Below are 19214 nucleotides of genomic sequence, written 5' to 3' on the forward strand. Positions count from 1 at the left end.
TGCCTGCCCGTGGAGGTTGAAGAGAACTCTAACTCTTTTAGGTAAAGTAACACTAACCTGAATTTGTTGTGCGTGATTGTGTAATAGGGAGATACAGTACTGCAAAATTCAGGCAGAGACGCTCGAGTAAAAATCTGTTTAATAGAACTACTACATGTTAATTTACCCAACATATGTTTTGTTTCGTTTATATAACACTTTTTTTGAGGTCTTCACTGATTTTATGTGCAGTCTTTACACAAAAAAGGAATATGAAATGAACTTACGTGAAATTCTTTTGTACACAAAATGTAGAATGTTAGACCCATGTGAAGTAAATCGGGTGACTTTGGGCCAGCGTTTTTCGTTTGATGATGCTTTCAGTTTCAACTGCTAGACATATTGACAGATGTAGCGTTTATTATTTAATCGCATTCACAATTAGCTGAAGTGACAACAAAACAGAATCCTGTCGCTGAGATTATTTGTCAAACCCAAGTACACGGGGATATTTTGAAATAAATAAATGACTGTATTTTACCTACGCCAGAAGCTGACAACTACCCACTACCAGTCTTTATTTTACGTTGTACCTACTTAAGCGGGCATCAAAGCAAGAGTCAACAAAATATTTTATTTATTTAAAATTAAAGTTTTGATGAGTAAAATGTACGTGATTAGTTGTAAACAATTGTGATAGCTGTACTTTTAAACACTGGTCATCCATACATCTGTTTCGAACCCAGTGCTAAGAACATGGGGAGGAAATCCTAATGTACACGCACTCTCAGTTAAACTCGGACAAATATCTTACTGTGCAATCTAAAAACAGTCTTGTTTGTTACTATATAGAAAAACAAGGTAAAAGAGGATATTGTCTGATTAGGTCCCTGTTTAGTTATATTTGAGCATTTATTATAAGATAGATGCATGGTGTGGCTAAACTACCAGGTTGTAAATGTGGAGTTAAAAGTTTATTCACCACAGCTGACTCATTGTGTGACATTTATTGCTCCAGTGTTCTATTCACCCATCCATTTCTGCCTCCATGTAATTCCTCAGTTTGGCGTCGGAGTAGTATATATCCAAGAAGCACAAGGCAGGAACCAGTATGGATGGGCTTTCTTTCCCCTGCACATTCACTATCACTTAAACTGGGCCAATTTAGACACACCACTCAATCTGACACTTCCCGGTTTTAAGAATTCTTGTTAACTGGCTGCTGCTATTAAAGTAATAGGTGCATTAAGTTATTTTTTTTCAAGTTTTTTTTGTCTCTTAAATGGTGTTTAATGTGTATATTGTAATGGGAGAACAAGTGTATGGAGAGAACTACAAAAACTATATGCAATGGCTGGAATATCATGCCTACAGATTTCAGCTGGGGTTAACTCTACTGGAGCAATTATTCTCTAAGCTGTTAGTGAGCGGAAGCAGCATTATTTTGTTGCTGTGGTTCATGTTCCAGTAGAGATTCCTGTGAATTGTAGCATTTGTAGGAGTTTCAATTTGAACCAAGGTGATCAAGGAGTGCTTCTTGATTGGCTGTTGTTGTGCCGGAAGTATTCACAGGACTAGCCTCATAAGGGCCTTCACTTCCAAAGTCAGATGAATTTGGAATTGAAAGAGATCCATAACGGGCGGCACGGTGGCGCAGTGGGTAGCGCTGCTGCCTCGCAGTTGGGAGATCTGGGGACCTGGGTTCGCTTCCCGGGTCCTCCCTGCGAGGAGTTTGCATGTTCTCCCCGTGTCTGCGTGGGTTTCCTCCGGGCGCTCCGGTTTCCTCCCACAGTCCAAAGACATGCAGGTTAGGTGGATTGGCGATTCTAAATTGGCCCTAGTGTATGCTTGGTGTGTGGGTATGTTTGTGTGTGTCCTGCGGTGGGTTGGCACCCTGCCCGGGATTGGTTCCTGCCTTGTGCCCTGTGTTGGCTGGGATTGGCTCCAGCAGACCCCCGTGACCCTGTGTTTGGATTCAGCGGGTTGGACAATGGATGGATGGAAGAGATACATAACTAATGGCTTGTCCAGTTAATGGGAAGATTAAGTGGTAGGTAGAACCATTTACGTTATACAGTTTGGTATTTATCCTGGAATTGTTCAACAAGGCCCAGAGGGATATAGCTATCCTTTTGGTTTCCCATTTGTGTTCTTTTGATCATTCATTCACCCTCCCTTGTATATTTATTTTTGTATAATACAGTTCCCTTCCCATCCCTTTCTGGGTGTCTTTTTGGGTAGATAGTCTGCTCCAGAGTGCCCTCAACAGCATAAATCATTTAATGACAGAAACATCATCTCTTGTCAAGTGGAAACAGATACTTTCTGTTATTAAAAAAACATTGTAAACCAAGCATGAACAGACTTGTCCCTGATTTTCATTGTAACTAGTCACATAATTATAATATTCGCAAACCCAGTTAATGCAGTTCTGGGCCACAGAACTCTGGTGCCTATCCTGGCAGCACTGGGTGCCAGGAAGGAAACTGCTGTGGACAATGGCACCAGTCAATCTCAGAACCACATAAGTACACACTAGCACCAATTTACAATTGTTTGTCAGTTAACATCACCTGCGTTCCTGAGCACGTAGGAAGAAAGCCTATGCAGACACAGGAAGAATGTGCAACGTGCACACAGATGAGTTGGTAGGTGATTAAAAACCGGAAATGTTGGGTCCTGGAAGCAGCAGTGCTAATGTTTGCACTTCTGTACCACATCACTTAATCATTGGTAATCAAGTCAAGTCAAGTTGCGAGACATGCACTGGTACAGTGTGTTGCCACACCCACCACACGATGAAACAACTGGGGATTCCAGTTGGCAACCCCCCCCAGGCAGACACACTGTCAAGTCCCAGCCTCCAGAAATGACCCTCTATCTGCTGCAGCCAGGTGTTACGTGGGCGACCCCTTGGCCTGGTCCAGCCACCCGGGTCCACAACAATGAGGATCCTACAAGCTGGATCAACCTCGGGCAAACGCGCCACATGGCTGTAGTGCCATAACTGACGCTCCCTTACAATGCCGGTAATCTGCCTCATTCGGGACTCCATGAGCAACCACTCATTCAACACAAAGTCAAACCAGAAGTACCCAAGGATTTTCCGGAGAGAAACAGTACCAAAGGAGTCCAGCCTTCATCTCAGGTCACTGGATAGGGTCCATGTCTCACAACCATATAGCAAGACAGGAAGCACCAGGACTGTAAAGACTTGGACCTTTGTCTTTGGGCATAGATATCCACACGACCTCAGATTTCCAGCGACCTCATGACCACCAAACACCCCCATGCTCTCCCAATCTGTCTGCTGACTTCATAGAAAGAGTCGCCAGAGACATGAATGTCGTAAAGCGATTCTGTGATAAATCATACAGGATTTATAGCAGAGGTAGAAATAATGGCACTGAATCACAGCTGGAGTGTCACAATTTAAATTAGTACTGCATCACTATGAATGGCACAAACTGGTTAAAAGGTCAATTAAAAAATGTGTCTGTGAGCTTTGTTAACCCCTTTATTACGATGTTGCAGGAAACCCAAGCTCTTCTGTAATTTTGATTTAGGCGCCAACACACAATTTACACAGAGTAATGCTTAAGTATTAAATGTTCAAAAAAATAAAGAATATACATTTGTAGAATCCAGTGCAATATATTTACTTGTGCTTTCTTTTTAACAGACTCTTATCTGCCTTCTGAATTGTCAACCTTTCACCTGTTCATCAGATTCACTGGTAATTGAGCCCCTTGCCACTTTGAAATGGCAATCTTATTTGCAGTAGTGGCTCGTGGGACAACAGTCTTGGCGAAACATGCCTTGTGTGGAGGAAATTTCCTGGAGGTGACAGAGCAGGTCCTAGCCAAAATTCCCTCTGAAAATAACAAGCTCACATACTCCCATGGAAAGTAAGTTTTTACTGTGTTTACAGGCTGGTTTATGCTCATGTAAAAATATGCAGTTTTCTGCTTTTAATATGTAATACATGATAAACAAAGGGGTGGGTGCCTCAAAAATTCTCTTCACCCCACTCAGCATTTTATAAACAGAATTTTTTTTATACTTTCCGTCACTCAGCATTACCAACCTTTTTGTTTGTCAAAAGAATGCCTTAAATAATACTACCTGTTTCTTCTCTGTTAGTTGGGCCTCTGAAAATGATATTCCTAACTCAGGCCAATTTAGTTATTCTTGGAGACTTTTCTGACTTTGAGTGTCATCTCACCTTTAAAGTTAGAACACCACAACAAATGAAATACAAGGTCACAGTTACACAGATACTGTATATTTCTGCGTAAAATAATCATCCTGGAGACTACCACCATCCCACTGTCCAGGTGGTGTCCTGACTTTGATGTATGCAGTCCTGCTGTAAAGTTTTATAGATTCTACAGTTGTGCAAAAAAGGTGTTGTTCCACTATTCTCCTTCACCCATTTACAGGGAGTAGCAGCCTAAACTAGCCTTCTGCTGTGTTTAATATGTTATATCTGCAGCTACTATTGGACGAATTCTCATACAAATATGAAATATAGTTGTACATTTAAAGTGGAATTGTTGTTTTTCAGAGTAGAGATCTCCTTTACTAATGAAACAAATTATGAACAGATTATTCTGATCTCTTGACAACTAAACAAAACCTGTAAAATACTAATATTGTTTGCTAAATATCCATCCATATTACTAACCGAGATGCTAAACCGGATGGACGCAGGGACATCCGGCCATGGGCCGTAGCCGCAAAAAAGACGTACTGCGCAGGCGCACCAAGAAATGAGGCTCCGCGAGAGGCGGACGCGACCACAGCGCCACACAAAACCCATTGCACACGAAACTAGCACACAAAAAAAAGAAGCCGCTCGCGCCCACCTGCAAGCCACCCCCGACAGGCACCGGACGGAACACACACAAAGAGGACAATTCAACAAGCCCCTGGGACACAAAAAAAAGAACCCAAAACCACCCCACCCACCCTACAAGCAACGGACGGGACACACACAAAGAGGAGGATTCAACAAGCCCCTGGCACACAAAAAGAAAAAAGAAGCTCGCGCACCACCAATCCCCCCCCCCCCCCTCCCGCTCATACACCGAAAAAGCACACGGCGCCGCACGAATCACAATGCACACGAAACGGGACCCACACAAACAGGAGGATTTTACAAGCTCCTAACGCAACAAAAAAAAGAAGCCGTGACCGACACGCCAGGCCCATTAGAGACGAGACATGGCACAAGAAACGTTCACAACAACGACGAATCAAACCCACAAACACAATAACATCAATAAGAAGTGACACCCAAAGCCCCATTTCTAAAGGAATCGTCCATATTAAACATACGTCATCTCAACACCTTCACACTAGGCAGCATAGGTGGATCTCCTTACAATAAAGCACTATTAACCGTTCAACTGCAGAAAAGGCTCCATATTAACAGTGAGTGCGATCCTCCTTATTACTTATCCATATTTCACATGCTGAGGAACAAACAAGTCATGAATACACGCTCACGGGTACAAAACGATTCGGATCGGATAACGGGACCAAACACACGAACCCGCATGAAAAAAAAAAATACACAGCGGCTCATCTGCATTACATCCTACAATAGTTCATTTGATTTTGCATCTACCGGAGTAAATATCATGTCACCAAAAGGCAATGACCCATACTGCTTTCGCGTATGTGGACAAATATTACATCGCATTGGAACAGTGCACCCTGAAACAAATCAAGAACGCAAATATGCACAAATCACGTCGGCACCTACAAAGCTATTCTGAAACCGCGAAAGAAAAAATGTCTCGGCTCCAAAAACACATGTCACTCCTTATTCCAAATACCGGTCCCAATCACATATACATCGGTATCCACTATGACAATTCACAGTAACAATGCACGTGACATCCGTCTTGCCACACTATTAATTATAGATGAATGTACAATGGCATCCAGTCACTTACTCAACACCATTGATAAACTTCTACAAACGTTGATGAATAAGAATATTCCCTTTGCGAGAAAGGTACTTTTATTAGGAGAAGATTTTAGACAATGCTTAACTATTACTCCACTTACAATCCGCTCAGCTATTGTTCAGTCCACCTTAAAATACGCGGACAATTGGCATTGCGTTGATGAAAAATAATATTCCCTTTGGAGTGAAGGTACTTTTATTAGGAGTAGATTTTAGACAGTGCTTAGCTATTGCTCCACATACCGTGCGCTCAGCTATTATTCAGTCCACCTTAAAATACGCGACGATGTCATATAAACAACACGAGACCGAACTACAATACATATACAGGCGCGAGACCTGATTGGTGATAATACGAAGAAACGAACAGTCCGCATAGTAACAGTGAGTTCGATCCTACTTATTACTTATCCATATTCCTCACGATAAAGATCAAACAAGTCATCAATTCACGATCACGGATACAAAACTAGACGGCTCGAGTAACGGGACCACAAACACGAACCCGCATCAAACAAAAAAATTCACCTCGGCGCGTTTCTAAAACCGCGGAACAAAAAATGTTACGCGAACAATTAGCTTGGCTTTCTAAAGATACACTTGGTACAAAACATGCGATTTCCAGATCACGAATATAACAATTGGTTATTACAACTAGAACATTGTACCCTCACCAATACAGATGGACTTCACCCAGATATTATTACAATTCCTCAACCCAAAATCTGCGACGACTTACTTACGGAGATATTTGGAACAGCAGTCTCATTAGACAAAATGCCCCTTTTAACACAACGCACTATATTATGTCCAAAAAAAAACAGGGTTTATCCAATGGCATACGTTTAGTCGTCAACACCATGACACACAATGTTATTCAAGCAACAGTTCTTACAAGATCACATGCTAACAATACTGTTCTCATTCCTAGAATTGACCTTACGAGTTCTGACCTAGAATTACCTTTTACATTGAAACGCAGACAGTTCACCATTAAACCTGCATTTGCCATGACCATCAACAAATCACAAGGACAAACCATTGACAAGGTTGGCATCTACCTCTCTGAGCCCGTTTTTGGACATGGACAACTTTATGTTGCCTTCTCACGTGTTCGACATTCATCTGACGTTAAAGTTATAAATGCTCCATGCCAAGGAAGACTCATTCAAGGACAGGACACCATCTTTACTACTAATGTTGTGTACAAAGAAATATTCCTCTAAACCATTACTCTGTGCCAAACACTGTATTTTTGGCTTTCTATATGCATCATCCACACCTGCACACTATTCTATATCTAATTCATACATCTCACTCTTTGTCATGCCCCAACGCCAGGGGTTGGCGAGCGAAGCGAGCAGGGGGCGGAGCCCCCTAGTATAGTATATATTTTATTGACATTTAGTGTTGCTGCATTTTAGGTGTATAGTATATTATGTAGTTTTTATGTTAAGAAGCTGAATATAATATTTACTTAAATGCAATTTTTACCTATGAAAGACTAAATCACTGCACTTTAAGCACCAGAAAACTTATCTATAGTTATTTAATTGATTGTATTTTGAAGGTTTTGTTTTCTTTTTTTATACAAGTTTACTTACTGTACTTTATTTTGAAATTTACCTCAGATATCTTTAGTGTTTTAATATTCTAGTACTGTGGATAAGAATTGGTCATTTGGTTGGTGAAATCTGTATACTTACTGCATATATTGTCCTTTTTTTCCAGTTATCTATTTCATTACATTTGCCAAGACAGAATCATTTATCTCTGCATTACAGATGATGTAAGTAAAAGTTTTAATATTTCTCTGTGGAGGTTCATATATATTTCTGCATTTGAAACTGAGACTTCAGTTACATTATTTTATGGTGTTTGTTTATTTTAAATGAAATCATTTTCCTTTTTGACTTTGTAAATGGTTATTGCCAATTGGGTGATGGTAATTTAAGAACAAAAATCCTGGAATCACAGTTTTATAAAGGTGTTGTGCTGAGGTCTTTGGGTAGTGATTATTTAAGACCTTAATACTATTACTTATATATTGTAGATCATTTTTCTCTTTGAGTCTTTGTCCAAGGGTGTACATTCTCTTCTATATTGGTCTTAACAACAAGCTTCACAGTGCACTATGCATAAATAAAGCAAGCATTAAAAGTGGGTGGACATAAAACCATGCAACTTTTTTTGTAGTTTTTTGTGTCTTTCAGATTCAGTGTTTTTTAGTCATTGTTTTGTAGTAGAATGTCTAATACCAATTTCTGTGTTAATTTAATTACAGAACTTTGAGAGGTCCAGAGCATTCAATTTCCTTAATGAAATTAAAAGACGTTTTCAGACAACTTATGGTTCACGAGCACAAACTGCATTGCCCTATGCCATGAACAGTGAGTTCTCCAGTCTGCTTGATGCACAAATGGTACATATATATTTATATAAATAAAAAATATATTAAGTGTTACTTTAAATTTGCAGTGTTTGTAGTAAAAGCATTTAATATTTGGATTTGACTTTATTTAGACATAAAGGCAATAGTAAAATATTTTTATGACTGTTCTAAAGAATCCTCACAATTCTCCATCGGGTGAACTGATCAGTCCAGTTTGGAATGTTCACATGACCCTCACTGGGATATGAGGATACTAAGCCAAGTGAAATGAAAGACTCAAGGTTTTCATCAGTCTAAAAATTTAGGAGGTGGGAAGGAGAAAAAAAAAAATGATATAGCAAAAGATATCCAGAACTTTTTGTATGGCTCAAATAATTTATCCAAGACCTCCATTTGTCAGGTCAGTGTAATTTAAGAACAAAAAGCCTGGAATCACAGTGTTATAAAGGTGTTGTGCTCAGGTCTTTTTGGGTAGTGATTATTTATGACCTTAATACTATTACATATATATTGTAGGTCCTTTTTCTCATTGAGTCTTTGTCCAAGAGTATAAATTCTCTTCTATTTTGGTCTTAACAATAAGCTTCACAGTGCACTAAGCATAAGTACAACAAACAGAGCAAGTGGGAAAAAAAATTAAGGAATCTTGGTTTTTGATAGATGTTCTCTCATAAAACCTATAACAATTTTGATCATATGTACAGGTCATGTTTGGTGTATATGAAGGAACGTTTAAACTTTTAATTTGATGAGTGTACTTCTGAATGTACTTTGAGTACTGTACTTATTTGCATGTACAGTGCATCCGGAAAGTATTCACAGTGCATCACTTTTTCCACATTTTGTTATGTTACAGCCTTATTCCAAAATGGATTAAATTCATTTCTTTCCTCAGAGTTCTACACACAACACCCCATAATGACAACGTGAAAAAAGTTTACTTGAGGTTTTTGCAAATTTATTAAAAATAAAAAATTGAGATAGCACATGTACACAAGTATTCACAGCCTTTGCCATTAAGCTCAAAATTGAGCTCAGGTGCATCCTGTTTCCCCTGATCATCCTTGAGATGTTTCTGCAGCTTAATTGGAGTCCACCTGTGGTAAATTCAGTTGGTTGGACATGATTTGGAAAGGCACACACCTGTCTATATAAGGTCCCACAGTTGACAGTTCATGTCAGAGCACAAACCAAGCATGAAGTCAAAGGAATTGTCTGTAGACCTCCGAGACAGGATTGTCTTGAGGCACAAATCTGGGGAAGGTTACAGAAAAATTTCTGCTGCTTTGAAGGTCCCAATGAGCACAGTGGCCTCCATCATCTGTAAGTGGAAAAAGTTCGAAACCACCAGGACTCTTCCTAGAGCTGGCCGGCCATCTAAACTGAGCGATCGGGGGAGAAGGGCCTTAGTCAGGGAGGTGACCAAGAACCCGATGGTCACTCTATCAGAGGTCCTCTGTGGAGAGAGGAGAACCTTCCAGAAGGACAACTATCTCTGCAGCAATCCACCAATCAGGCCTGTATGGTAGAGTGGCCAGACGGAAGCCACTCCTTAGTAAAAGGCACATGGCAGCCCTCCTGGAGTTTGCCAAAAGGCACCTGAAGGACTCTCAGACCATGAGAAAGAAAATTCTCTGGTCTGATGAGACAAAGATTGAACTCTTTGGTGTGAATGCCAGGCGTCACGTTTGAAGGAAACCAGGCACCGCTCATCACCAGGCCAATACCATCCTTACAGTGAAGCATGGTGGTGGCAGCATCATGCTGTGGGGATGTTTTTCAGCGGCAGGGACTGGGAGACTAGTCAGGATAAAGGGAAAGGTGACTGCAGCAATGTACAGAGTCATCCTGGATGAAAACCTGCTCCAGAGCACTCTTGACCTCAGACTGGGGCGACGGTTCGGTTCATCTTTCAGCAGGACAACGACCCTAAGCACACAGCCAAGATATCAAAGGAGTGGCTTCAGGACAACTTTGTGACTGTCCTTGAGTGGTCCAGCCAGAGCCCAGACTTGAATCCAATTGAACATCTCTGGAGAGATCTTAAAATGGCTGTGCATCGATGCTTCCCATCCAACCTGATTGAGCATGAGAGGTGCTGCAAAGAGGAATGGGTGAAACTGGCCACGGATAGGTGTGCCAAGCTTGTGGCATCATACTCAAAAAGACTTGAGACTGTAATTGCTGCCAAAGGTGCATCGACAAAAGTATTGAGCAAAGGCTGTGAATACTTATGTACATGTGATTTCTCAAGTTTTTTTTATTTTTAACAAATTTGCAATAACCTCAAGTGTCATTATGGGGTGTTGTGTGTAGAATTCTGAGGGAAAAAATGAATTGAATCCATTTTGGAATAAGGCTGTAACATAACAAAATGTGGAAAAAGTGATGCGCTGTGAATATGATATTGAAAACTCGTGGAATAAATGTTTTTCCCAAGGATTTTTTAGTGCTGTCCGCATTTGCAGGGATAATGTACTAAGTCATGAAATAACTGTTGTGCCTAGAATTGTTCAAAGTGGTTTTAGCCATGTTGTTTTGTGAGTTGTTGTAGTATGCTGAGGAATAACTGAGAAAAATCATATAAACATGAGATAAACGTTGTTTTTCTTTATTTTGTTTTGAGTGCAAACAAAGAAAGCAAAATTCTAAGTTTTATACAAGTATTTATTACTCTGTCAACCACAATTAACTGGATAATTGGATTAAAGTCTTTGAACGATTTGATAAAGAATCATAGCTGATTTAGGCCAACTCTGCCCAGTATAAATCAGACTGACTTTAGGCTTGTTAACATGTATGTTAGTTTCTAGAGGCACATCATGTCATAATTAAAAGAAATTCCTGAAAAGCTTTAGAAAAATTTGATGACTAAAAAGTGTGACAAAGCAGTTTCATTGTTTTCTGGCGCTACCTTATATCCCAGTCAGTGCCCTATTGCTGAACTGGAGAAAGTTTGGGATAGAAGAAAACTTTGCCCAAAATGGCTACATTCAGCATTTGTACCTGCACCATTGAAAGGGTAGTAGGCCAAATTGTGATCTCTGGCAGAATAGCAATGTGAAAAGCACTGCACATCAATACAAGTTGTGATAATAGGCGCTACACCAGCGCTTCACCCGACACAGACAGACACAAGAGGCACACTAATAAAAAGTTTTTATTTTTCTTCGCCCGTGGGCAACGCCTTCCCCGTTCTCACAGGCACACAGTCCCGAACACAAGCACAATCCACACAGTATTTTACTTTCTTTTCTCTCTCTATCTTCACTACTCCTCTCTGGCAAGCTTAGTCCCTCTCCTTCTGACTCTGGCTCCCGGAGTGGTGGCTGCTGGCTCCTTTTATAGCCCACCCGGAAGTGCTCCAGGTGTTTGATGACCTAAGTCTGGCTGCACTTCTGGATGTGGTTGAAGGACCACCCACACGTACTCGGGAACAACTGCAGCACCCCCTGTCGGCACCCCTGGATCCCAACAGGGTTGTAGGGAACTCCATCTCACATGGAGCCCTGCGGGAATCCAGTTCGCCTCCCGGTTCCTCCCTGTGTGGATAGCGCTTTGAGTACTGAGAAAAGCGCTATATAAATGTAATGAATTATTATTAAGGCACCACTGCCACCCTGGGGGGCTGTCATCTAGCATCCCGGGGGAGGTACTGTTCTGACCAGGCTTGTTCCCCCAATCCATACAGTGAAGAGGCATCCTGGCCGGACAAAGACCCTGGCCATCTGTGACAAAGTGTTTGTTCTTAACCCTGTCCTTCCATAATAAACCTGAATAATCCTGAAGGGTTTTGGAATAATGTTCTCTTAAAAAAATAAATCAAAACTAAAAAATTTTGGCCAATGTCATAACAAATCCTTATTATGTCTAGTAATGCTAATGTTGCATTGCATAAGGTGCTGAATCAGACTGAAGTACTAAGATTTATCATATAAACAATATTTATATTGTTTATTTTAAGCAATAATTCATATTAATTATTATGTTATGTAAGTCAGTTATATTTGTTTATAAAAGTATTTTTACTGAATAGTGTGATATGTTCCATATTATGATTCTCACGGCAATAATGACCCTATAAACCTATAAATAAGCACTACTGCTTTTTTAACGAATTAAGTATTAAGTGTTTTAGACAAATTTCCATTTATCATTTAGTATTTGACAACTGTTTTGTAATGGAACTGGATATAAGCAGTACTTGAACATATTATTGAAACATTAAGTCCGTTATCAGTTAAATTTATATTTCAGACCCTATTCAGAGAAAAGCACGTTTGGAAAATGAACTAGACATAGAGCTTAAGACCTGTAAATCTGCTACTGATAATGGCCCACATTGGATTTACAGTATATAATATTTATGGCTTTCAATAAAATTGAGTTTGATACCCTTGATTTAGGCTATGTATAAAAGAAAACTGTAATCTGTGTAATATTTAATATGAAGAAATAGGTTTGTTTTAAGACAAACTTTTGTTGCTATATTATTATTAGTCCTGTCTACACATCATTGGCAAAAATCTTCTTTATTGTCAAAAATATTTGTTTGTTGTTACATGTAGTGTATTATTGCTGGAATTGTTTTATATTTCTGCATGAGCTGAATTATCATAAATAGTTTTATCATACTGTAAGGTATAATGACAGCATATTGGAGTGTATTACCTTTACTGTTTCCTTAGAAGCATCATTCAGATTCTAAAAGCTCGGACCGCATATCTGAAACTCAAAACCAGGTTGATGAACTCAAAGGCATAATGGTCCGAAACATTGGTAAGTTTTATGTTTAAATTAGTTATGGTTATTTACTTTTTTTACATGGTATATTTATATTTATCAGTTCATCTTATAAACTGCTTACCTTCCTTTTTTCTTGGCTCATCAATAAAGATTTAAATCACCAAAGTGAATTTAAATACTAAAACAATGCAGCATCTAATCATATTTTTATTATGTGAAAATGACAAATTTTATTTACTTTACAGAAAATATAAAGATTTTGGAACATTCTGCTCAGTTTTTTTTCTCAATATTTATATAAACAAAAAAGTTAAGGATTTTCTTTCCGAGTTTAGGGTGGCCAATAGCAATATTTTTCCCGTGAAGTACTGACACTTTTCCATAAACTGCCAATCTCATAGCCATAATGGTGGTGGTGAAATTATTCAGACTTTTTAACAGCTTTCAATTCTTGTTGGATTATACATGAAATTTAGACATTTTATTGAAGTTTCCTTTTTATTACAAGTCTGTACGTTAAAAATTTTTAAGAAAAATGTACATGTTTGTTAATAGATACTCTTAAAAGACACATGAAGTGTGCCTACATAAGTATTCAAACTGCTGTGAAAGCTTCTCTTTGTGCATCAGCATTTCCCCCTATCATTAAAATTAGTGAATAGGCCACTTAGTAATCTCAAATACCCATCCAGTAATCCATAGGTGCTATCTCTGAGGCAGGAGCTAAAGGGGGCACACTGCAACCAAGGAGTTAATGGTGTTTGTTTACTCTTGCACCGTGCTCCGGTATTCTTTGCAGCAATTGGCTGTCGAAGTGACTCTCACCTTGCGCTACGTTGGTGGCACAATAACCAACTTGAAATTAATGTAAAAACTCAAAAACAGTCTTGTAATTAGCCATGCACTGCAAATCACTTAAGGTGGCAGCTCCAGCAACTGAAGTACAATTTTAGAAAGTGTAGTCTTTAAATCTGATGTGCCTCTTATCTAAAACTCACTAAGAGTTGTTTTGAAATGTAAATCTGACAATGACTTTAAGAAATAACATGATTCCTACTGACTCCCAAAGCAAATGTATTCCCACAATTTAACCCCTTCCGGTATTTAAACCTATTATACAAAGAACAAAGCACTGTTCTGATGTCCTACTTATTATAACAACTTAGAAAATTTGATTCAGCCTTTTTTGATTGTGATTCAATTAAAAAAATGTATGTATACCTTTTTTCTGGGTATGTTTTTATTGTAGTTCAGTTAAAAATCTGTATCTATTTCAGTTTCTGTTTAAAAAGATGTTTCAGTAATAATAAACACTGTCCAGTTGTTGTTTTTAGATTAAGAACTGTATTCTATTTAAGAAATAGCCAATCATGGTAAATGTGAATGGAAAGTAGAAAAAAAATTAAAGAACATTGCAAGAAAGTCAAATATAAAGCTTTAAAATACATAGATTAGGAAAACTTGGCATTTGAGCAAGGCATTCAGAAAATCACTGCATGTCCAATAATAACAATGAAAGACTTAAACAGCTCAATGGCCAAGAGTATAAGTAAAGATGCTTTACTTACCCTTATCAAGTATGCGGCGCAATACTGACTTGTATTGGAGGGTGGCAAGAAAAGAGCATTTTCTCAAAAAGAATCATCTTAAAGAAATATTCTACCCAAAAGTGGTATTTTGCTTTGTTACCCCCATTCATCTCATGCTTTGAAGCAGAACAATATATATCTATGATTCTATGGAACCCAATGTTCACCAGCACTTTACAACAGCAAACGATGTGAAAAAGGTCCATGGAAAAGAAGAATTTTCTCCCATTCCTCATGTCGCGTAATATGCATGTCTGTTACCAACTCATATGCTCAAAACATGCAAAACAAGAATATTAATAGTTTCTTCCTGAAAAACAAATGGAAAAGGCATTTCCATAACACATTGCTTTTGCATTGAAGATCTGCCTGTCCTCTTCATTCCTTGGTCAAGAATCATTTCTGTCAAATGATTACTGTTACACTAGTTTGAACACTTTGACCAGTTGAAAATTTATCTTTTCTTTTTGCTTAAGACACCTGCTGAAACAAAACCATTTTGTATAAGTTTTGATGCTTATGACTCAGCAGTAATAATAATACCAATAAGATCAAATGTATTGGTGACCTATTAAAATTCAGTTTGAAAATGTAATTGGGAGGGTTGTCTTAACATGTTTCAACATTGTATTGCTATCGGCTAGCTGCTCAGTAGCACTTCAAGTCTTAAGTGAAAAGTGAAAAATAAATTCAGCAGTCACTGCAGTCCACATACTTTATGACATCACTTGCGACACTCACTCAAGAGGGTCATTCTTTACATTCCCATATCAAGGTGTTTTGTCATATATTATGTATTTCATTTTTCATTCCAAGAGAAAGCATATGTAACTGACACTATTATCTAACAATGGAAATTTTTTTAAGAAATAAAAGACTGATGAAGGGTAGTGCTAATCCCATTGGAGCTTATTGACTGTCGCATAGAGAGAAATAGGTAATGGTATGACTGCTGGGGCCCCGCAGTCAGACCCTAATTAACCAGTGTGCCCTTTATATAGCAGTTAGTGGAATTTGCTGCGTTCACATTAATTAGAGCAAAGCACTAGAAAGTTTTTAATATTCTCAAATGAGATCAGTGCTTCTCCTATCATTTTTTTATTTTCTGTAATTTATTATTTAAATTTACTTTAATGAGTTATAGTCAGTTTGTGTGCTGTCTCAATTAAACAGCAGTGCTAATTGTATCTAATGGAAAGAAAAATGTGATGCATTTTAATACTACATCCATTACAAAATATGTTACAATAGAATACACCCAACAGAGTGTAACTACCAGATGGCCAGAAATCGCATTTATAGATGTTCATAAGTTATGGCACAACTGTATAACTTTTTTTTTTTTCCCCCCCAGATCTTGTCGCTCAAAGAGGAGAAAAGCTGGAGTTGCTTCTTGATAAAACAGAGAATCTTGTAGATTCTGTAAGTAGTATTGTTGCAGATATATTTATTAATTTCATAAAGATATATTAATTTCACCAACATTATTGATTTTTTTTCCTCTTTATTATTCAGTCTGTCACCTTTAAAACTACTAGCAGAAATCTTGCCAGAGCAATGTGCATGAAGAACCTTAAACTCACCATTATAATAGTGGTGATCTCTATTGTAAGTATTTGAATGTCTTTTTAGTCTTACAAAATATGTATGAGTGAATGGTTGCCAGAATTAAGTTGCTCCTGTATATTATGAGAGTCCATATAGTTAGGAAGCAAATTTGTCATTTTTTTTTTTGCCATTTTCATTTTTGTAAACTATAGGCTTTTTAAAGAATATCTTGTGAGTCTTTCTACTGTACTTAGAACATCATATATCTTTGGATACTGTTATTCATTCACCCATCCACCCATTTTTTTAACCCACTTATCCAGGGCAGTATCATGAGGCAGCTGTAGCCTCTCCCAACAATCATTGGCACCAAGCAGGAATACTCCCTGTACAGGGTACTGCCCCATCACAGGTTGAACACAGAGAGGAATGTGAAGTATCTTTGTTTTACCTTCTAGCGGGGAGACCAGAAGTATGAAGAGATCTGTATAATTTTCATAAATCTGCGAATGGCTGCATTAAATAACTTTTACTTTCTCTGTTGTGTTCCAGATGTGGTGATTGATTGTTTTTTTTTTTTAACAAATAACCCAAATATACTTGCTGTAATTAATTAAAATAATACAGTTTATTCATAAAACTAGGGGGCTCTGCCCCTTGCTCGCTTCGCTCGCCAACCCCTGGTCTTGGGTAACCTGAAATAGATTTGAAAGAGATTATTGTCTGTCTTGGTAATTGTTACATATGTATCATGTTCACCGTCACGACATCTGCAGGTCTATGTAATATATGTAAATGACAATAACAGTTTAATTGTTATGTTATGTAAGTATAGAATGTCTTTGAGTTTGCGCAGATCTATGTATGAGATATATTGGAGTGTAAAGGTGTAGATGACGTACAAAGGATATCTTCATACATCACATTTGTAGTAAAGATGGCGTGTTGTCCTCGAATGAGTTTTCCTTGGTATGGAGTTATTATAATCTTGACGTTAACGTCACATGCATGCCGAACTCTTGAGAAGGCTACATAAAGTTGTCCATGTCTAAATACAGGCTCAGAGAGGTAAAGGCCGACTCTGTCCATGGTCTGTCCTTGGGATTTGTTGATTAGGTATATGTTGTTTACTGTTAGTAATACGGATAATTGCACTTACTGTTAGAATTACCTATTTCTGTTAGTTGAACTCTTTCGTTTCTGAGCCGTGGCTCCTTCGCTTGCGGTGCATAGGCGCATGCGCCTTCCGTACTATCTCATGTTTGACTATGCTGTGTTTTGTGGACGTTTGGGGACTCCGTACTTTCTCTGGTTTGACTGTGGAGCGGGACGCAGAAGCCTCTTCTGTTTGTGTTTTCTGTGAGTACTTATAGTGTTGTATTACTGTAATGTGATTTACATATGCTGTGGAGTCCGGATCTTCGGGGCTTCTGTACTATCTCGGGTTTTTGCTTGTGGTGCTTTAGAAGTGTGTTGTAGGTGCCTGCACCTTCCGTACTATGTCGGGTTTGACTATGCTGTGTAGTGTGGACGTGTAGGGTTTTGTACTCTCTTGAGAAGGCTACATAAAGTTGGTTAAGACTGTGTTGTGGTAATCCAGCCGGGTTACTCCACTAGTTATACGTTGTTTACTGTTAGTAATATGGATAATTGCACATACTGTTAAAATTACTTATTTTCGTTAGTTGAGCTCTTTCGTTTCTGAGCCGTGGCTCCTTCGCTTGTGGTGTATAGGCGCATGCACCCTCCGTACTATCTCGGGTTTGACTATGCTGTGTTTTGTGGACGTCTGGGGACTCCGTACTTTCTCTGGTTTGACTGTGGGGTGGGACGCCGAAGCCTCTTCTGTTTGTGTTTTCTGTGAGTACTTATAATATTGTCTTACTGTAATGTGATTCACATATGCTGTGGAGTCCGGATCTTTCGTGCGTCTGTACTACCTCGGGTTTTTGCTTGTGGTGCTTTTGAAGCACGTTGTAGGCGCCTGCACCTTCCGTACTATGTCGGGTTTGACTATGCTGTATAGTGTGGACGTGTGTCAGTCGAGCTCTTTCTTTTTGGAGCCGTGCCTGCTTTGCTTGCGTGCATTTCAGACGCACGTCGTAGGCGTCTGCGTTCATTGATTCTATCCAGGTGGGCTCGTGGTTTACCATTCTCGGTTAGCCTGTGTTTTCTGTGGTTGTACTGTCAATATTGTATTACTGTAATGTGCTTAATATTGTATTACTGTAATGTGATTCACATATGTTGTGGAGTCTGGATCTGTGGGGTTTCTGTACTATCTCGTGTTTATGCTTGCGGTGTGTTAGAAGCGCGTGGACCATTCTGTGTAGTGTGGATGTTTAGTTCAGAAGCGCGTTGTAGGCACCTGCGCCTTTCATACTTTCCCGTGCCTTCCGTACTATCTTTGTGGACCTGTGGGGCCTCCGTAGCCTCTTCCGTTTGACTCTGGGGTGCAGCGCAGACTTCGCGGTGGATCAGACTTTGCTTGCGGTTTATGAGACACGCGCTGTAGGCGCCTGCGCACTATGTCTCCTGCGTCCATCGCCGTGTACCTGGGTCTGTGCCTTCCGGTTTACCATTCTCGGTTAGTAATATGGATTAGTATAAAGGAAGACATGTATGCAAGTGTGTATGTACAGTATATATATAATATATATATATAAAAATAATATATCTCTTAATACATAATTCGCCTGCCTCCTCACTCACTCACATCCATCCGAAGCCAAATGCGCAATTGACTTCTGCGCAGCTGCCCGAAAAACCTTACGAGACCGACATCCGCGGCAGGCAGCGGATTTATGGCCGCAAAAATTCAAAGAGAAAGGCGACTTCGATTAAAGCTGTAGAGGCCTGAAAGGCGATTTCGACTACAGCTCGAGGCCTAATTACGCATTCTGATTCAATTACGCATTCATTCAATACATCTATATCAGCTTTGTGGTGCTTATACTTATTACTATTCCATATTGTACTGGAA

The 19214-nt window shown here is 39.1% G+C and overlaps 1 protein-coding gene across 3 annotated transcripts in view; it reads left to right on the plus strand.

The window, feature by feature from the left end:
* Positions 1–3741: 3741 nt before the first annotated feature.
* Positions 3742–19214, plus strand: part of sybl1 (synaptobrevin-like 1) — a 307369-nt gene continuing 291896 nt past the window's right edge. For all 3 annotated transcript variants that reach the window (XM_051935202.1, XM_051935200.1, XM_028815981.2), the window contains exons 1-6: positions 3742–3887; positions 7688–7745; positions 8241–8378; positions 13037–13127; positions 16038–16105; positions 16199–16291. In XM_051935202.1, coding sequence (XP_051791162.1) covers positions 3742–3887; positions 7688–7745; positions 8241–8378; positions 13037–13127; positions 16038–16105; positions 16199–16291 — 594 coding nt within the window. The remainder of the gene's footprint in view (positions 3888–7687; positions 7746–8240; positions 8379–13036; positions 13128–16037; positions 16106–16198; positions 16292–19214) is intronic.

The sequence above is a fragment of the Erpetoichthys calabaricus genome, chromosome 12 (genome assembly GCF_900747795.2).
Source record: "Erpetoichthys calabaricus chromosome 12, fErpCal1.3, whole genome shotgun sequence".
Classification (NCBI taxonomy): domain Eukaryota; kingdom Metazoa; phylum Chordata; class Cladistia; order Polypteriformes; family Polypteridae; genus Erpetoichthys; species Erpetoichthys calabaricus.